General features: G+C 57.9%; 1 protein-coding gene across 1 annotated transcript; it reads right to left on the reverse strand.

Annotated features, from left to right (window-relative positions):
* Nucleotides 1-376: 376 nt before the first annotated feature.
* Nucleotides 377-3,472, reverse strand: LOC116063174 (piggyBac transposable element-derived protein 4-like). Its single transcript, XM_031318044.2, has 4 exons — nt 3,415-3,472; nt 3,135-3,240; nt 1,789-2,840; nt 377-1,407 (listed from the first exon to the last, which is right to left on the reverse strand). Exons 1-4 carry the CDS (start codon nt 3,470-3,472, stop codon nt 377-379), a joined length of 2,247 nt encoding a protein of 748 aa, XP_031173904.1.
* Nucleotides 3,473-5,203: the final 1,731 nt, after the last annotated feature.

Genomic DNA, 5,203 nt, shown 5'->3' on the forward strand with positions numbered 1-5,203 from the left:
GTGTGTGTGTGTGTGTGTGTGTGTGTGTGTGTGTGTGTGTGTGTGTGTGTGTGTGTGTGTGTGTAATAATCTCACATCTCACACAGCAGACACATGCCAAAGGGTTTTTATTCAAAAGATTTTCAACAGTGTTGTTCATGTCACTTTGTTGCACCTGTTCACATCTCAATAGCACACACTGTGTGTGCGTTGACTTCGCTCGTCTCTCGTGGTGTTCAGTGTCAGGCCGTAGGCGATTCCAGGTCGACACGGTCAAAAGCACGAGCGAGACAACGGGTGTCGTCGTCGTCGTTGTCGTTGTCGTTGTTGTGTTTGTCTGCTCGTTGTTGTGCAGAGCAAAGCCCAAGCCCAAACCGGCGGCGTTCGAGCCAAGAGGCTACAGTCCGCGCACACATTCCGCGCAGTTGAGCCGCGTGCATCTCCCGCAGATGTATCTCTTGCAGGCCCCGCACGCCGTGTATGTCTTGCGGTCCTTTGTCTTTGGACAGAGCTGACACCTCTTCCTCTTGCTGGCCACTCTGGGCGCGGTCGGTTCCACATCGTCGTCGTTGTCGTCGTCATTGTCGTCGTCGTTGTCGTCGTCAACACCCTCTCTGTGCTCTCGAGCGGCCGCGGCCCTGCTCGTCAAGGCCTTGACGAGTGCGGCGGACGCTTCCGTGCGAGGGAGACGCGAGCGTCTCTCGATGAGCGGAGTCACGAGCGCCCTGCCCAGCTGCTCCAGGAACACGCGCCTCCTGTAGAGCTTGCCGCGCATCCACTGGGGCCTGAGCTCTCGCCAGAGCACAAAGGCGTTGTAGGCGGACACGTCGAGGATGTTGTGGAACACGGCGAGGGGCCAGCGCGTCGTCTTCCTGCGGCAGCTGTACGTGCCGACGAGCTTGTCCAGGTTGTCCACGCCGCCCTTGGTGCTGTTGTAGTGCAGGATGATGTCGGGCTTGGCGTCCCTGGTGGCGCGGACGCGCGCCTTCCCCGTGTGCAGCGTGCTCAGCAGCAGCACGTTCTTGTGCCTCTTGGGCACGTAGGACACCAGAGTGACGGTGGGCGTGAAGGCGAACCTGGACGAGAAGAGCGCACGGCCCTTGGTGTTGAGCAAGGCGCGCGGCAGCTCGGGCTTGTTTTTGCGCATCGTGCCCACCACGGTGAGGCGCCTCTCGATGAGCAGCCGCCGGGCCAGCTCGTAGGAGGTGAAAAAGTTGTCGCACGTCACGTTGCGCGGACCCCGCAGGCCCTTGGTCACGTCCAGCACCACGCGCGCGCCCAGATTCCTCTCGGGCCCGCCGCTCGCCGACTTGCCCGTGTACATCTGCATGTTCCACGCGTAGCTGGACGCGGCGTCGCAGGCCACCCAGGACTTGAGTCCGTACCTGGCGGGCTTGCTGGGCATGTACTGGCGGAAGGAGCATCGACCTTGTTGTCGTTGTCGTTGTCGTTGTCGTCGTCGTCGTCGTTGTTGGCGTTGTCGTTGTCGTTGTTGGCGTTGGAGGTGTTGGACGTGTCGTCAAAGAGTGAGAATGAGAAAGACACGGAAAAAGAACTCGGAGGAAGACAAAGAAGGGGGGAAGGAGGGAAGGTGAAGAAGAAGAAGAAGAATGAGATAGAAATTGTAGATGAGAATACAAGCACACGAGAAAAGAACAAAATGTTTAGAAACGTCCGCATGCGCACACACACACAAAAGCATTGTAAACGGCGAGCTGGAAAAAGACCAAGAAAAAGACGAGACAATTGTGCCACTGCGGTCGCGATACGACGATAATGAAAGTAGCAGTTGCGGTGACAAATACCCACCTCGAAAGGGAACCAGCTGCTCGTCCACGGTCACGTCGGGGCCCGGGTTGTAGAGGCGAGGCAGCCGCCGCACCCAGGCGTCCCACACGTCTCGTATGGCCGCCAGTTTGTCCGCGGCTCGTCTGGCGGCTCTCGTCTCGCGGTCGTCGAATCGCAGCAGTCGCGAGAACGCGTGGAAGCGCTTGAGCGGCATCGTGGCGCGGAAAATGGCCCTGCCGCTCTCCTCGTGCCACAGGCTCTCCAGTGCCTCGTTTCGGGACCTGTACACGCCGGCGAGGAGCAGCAGCCCGATGTAGCCGCGCAGGTCCGTGGCGTCCATCAGTTTCCAGCCGTTGCCGCACTTCCTTAGGCCCTCGATGTTCGTGGCGGTCACCACGATCTCTTGTATGTGCCGCGTGACAAACAGCTCGAAAGCGGAGAGTATATCGCGGACGCGTGTTGCCGCGTACTCTGTGGGTCCTGGGCTCTGCGGAGCGGTGGCGCGTCTGGCCGGGTCTTGTTGTTGCCGTTCGTCTTGGTCTCGGTCACGTTGGTCTTGGTCTTGGTCTTGGTCTTGGTCTTGGTCGTTGCCGTCGTCGTCCAGTTGTTGTTCCTCGTCCTCTTCATATTCGGCACGACGGCGGCGACGAGGTCCAGGGCGATGGGGATGATACGTCGTGGAGGACCATTCGATCTCGCCGTCTCTCGACGCAAACCTTTCGCTCTCCTCCTCCTCCTCCTCCTCGTCCTCCTCCTCGTCCTCATCGTCTTGTTCCACATCCTGCTCCTCGTCGTCGTGGCCCTCGTTGTCGTCATCTCCCCTTTGCCGTCCACCCTCCTGTGGCGCGTTTGCCCCTCGTTCTTCTCCTCGTTCCTCGTCCTGCTCGCCGTCGTCGTCGCCGCCGTCGCCCTCTCTGTCTTCATCTCCCCTTTGCCATCCACCAGCCTGTGCCACGTTTGCCCCTTGTTCTTCTCCTCGTTCGTCGTCCTGCTCGCCGTCGTCGTCGTCGTCTTCGTCGTCGTCGGCGTCGTCGTCGGCGTCGGCGTCTTCGCCCTCTCTGTTTTCATCTCCCCTTTGCCGTCCACCAGCCTGTGCCGCGTTTGCCCCTCGTTCTTCTCCTCGTTCTTCTCCTCGTTCTTCCCCTCGTTCTTCTCCTCGTTCGTCGTCCTGCTCGCCGTCGTCGTCGTCGTCTTCGTCGTCGTCGGCGTCGTCGTCGGCGTCGGCGTCTTCGCCCTCTCTGTTTTCATCTCCCCTTTGCCGTCCACCAGCCTGTGCCGCGTTTGCCCCTCGTTCTTCTCCTCGTTCTTCTCCTCGTTCTTCCCCTCGTTCTTCTCCTCGTTCGCCTCGGTCGTCGGCGTCGTCGTACTCGTCTTCTCCTGCGTCGTGGTCGTGGTCGTGGTCGTGGTCGTGGTCGTGCTCGTCAGCGTCGTGGCGGTCTCTTTCTCCGTCATCGTGTTTGTCTCGGTCCTCTTCTGACGCACACCCGCCGGATGACCATTCGGAGTCAGAGTCGGAGTCGGAGTCGGAGTCGGAGTCGCTGTCGCTGTCACTGTGGTCGTCTTCTTTTTCTTCTTCTTCTTCTTCTTCTTCTTCTTCTTCTTCTTCTTCTTCTGCTACTACTAAATTTTCCACTTGGGGGCCATTGCGTGCCACGTGGGCGATAACCCGATGCAGCTCCAAATTTAGAGTCACACAGCGGGCCATGCCGGCGTCGCAACCGGCTGCTGAACCGAGTACAAAGAGTACAAAGGTCCAGAAGAAGAAGACGAAGAAGACAAAATCTGTACAATATACATGTATATGTATATACATTTGTGTGTGTGTGTGTGTGTGTGTGTGTGTGTGTGTGTGTGTGTGTGTGTGTGTAATAAAAGTGTTTAGTAGGACGAGAACGAGGTTTGTTTCTTTCCGCTTTGCCTCACCCTGTCTGTTTTACTACTACAAGCCAGGCCAGGGTCCCCCGAATACCATGGAATGGGTCACAGACACCCGAAGGCCAGAGCCGCGGTAGTAGACAAATACCATGGAATGGGTCACTGTGACCCGAAGGCCAGAGCTGCGGTAGTGGAGAAATACCACGGAATAATGTACGGGTCACATAGACCCGAAGGCCAGAGCAGTGGTAGTGGAGAAATACCATGGAATGGGTCACATAGACCCGAAGGCCAGAGCCGCGGTAGTGGAGAAATACCATTGAATACTGGCCAGGGTCATAGTGACCCGAAGGCCAGAGCTGCGGTAGTGGAGAGAAATACCATTGAATACTGGCCAGGGTCACAGTGACCCGAAGGCCAGAGCAGTGGTAGTGGAGAAATACCATGGAATAGTGGCCACATAGAATCCGAAGGCCAGAGCCGCGGCAGCCGTGGAGAAATATCACTGAATACTGGCCAGGGTCACAGTGACCCGAAGGCCAGAGCCGCGGCAGTGGAGAAATGCCATGGAATAGTGGCCAGGGTCACAGTGACCCGAAGGCCAGCACTGCGGTAGAGGAGAAATGCCATGGAATACTGGCCAGGGTCACAGTGACCCGAAGGCCAGAGCTGCGGTAGTGGAGAAATACCAGCGAATAACGCACGGGTCAGAGAGACCCGAAGGCCAGCGCTGCTCAAGTGGAGAAATACCAGCGAATAACGCATGGGTCAGAGAGACCCGAAGGCCAGAGCTGCGGAAGTGGAGAGCAATACCATGGAATACTGGCCAGGGTCACAGTGACCCGAAGGCCAGCGCTGCTCAAGTGGAGAAATACCAGCGAATAACGCATGGGTCAGAGAGACCCGAAGGCCAGCGCTGCGGTAGTGGAGAGCAATACCATGGAATACTGGCCAGGGTCACAGTGACCCGAAGGCCAGCGCTGCGGTAGTGGAGAGCAATACCATGGAATACTGGCCAGGGTCACAGTGACCCAAAGGCCAGAGCTGCTCAAGTGGAGAAATACCAGCGAATAACGTATGGGTCAGAGAGACCCGAAGGCCGGAGCTGCGGTAGTGGAGAAATTCCACGGAATAACGTGTGGGTCACAGTGACCCGAAGGCCCGAGCTGCTCAAGTGGAGAAATACCAGCGAATAACGTATGGGTCAGAGAGACCCGAAGGCCGGAGCTGCGGTAGTGGAGAAATACCACGGAATAACGCGTGGGTCACAGTGACCCGAAGGCCCGAGCTGCTCAAGTGGAGAAATACCAGCGAATAACGTATGGGTCAGAGAGACCCGAAGGCCGGAGCTGCGGTAGTGGAGAAATACCACGGAATAACGCGTGGGTCACAGTGACCCGAAGGCCAGAGCTGCGGTAGTGTAGAGCAATACCATGGAATACTGGCCAGGGTCACAGTGACCCGAAGGCCAGAGCTGCGGTAGTGTAGAGCAATACCATGGAATACTGGCCAGGGTCACAGTGACCCGAAGGCCAGAGCTGCTCAAGTGGAGAAATACCAC

Source organism: Sander lucioperca, chromosome 8, assembly GCF_008315115.2.
Source record: "Sander lucioperca isolate FBNREF2018 chromosome 8, SLUC_FBN_1.2, whole genome shotgun sequence".
NCBI classification, from domain to species: domain Eukaryota; kingdom Metazoa; phylum Chordata; class Actinopteri; order Perciformes; family Percidae; genus Sander; species Sander lucioperca.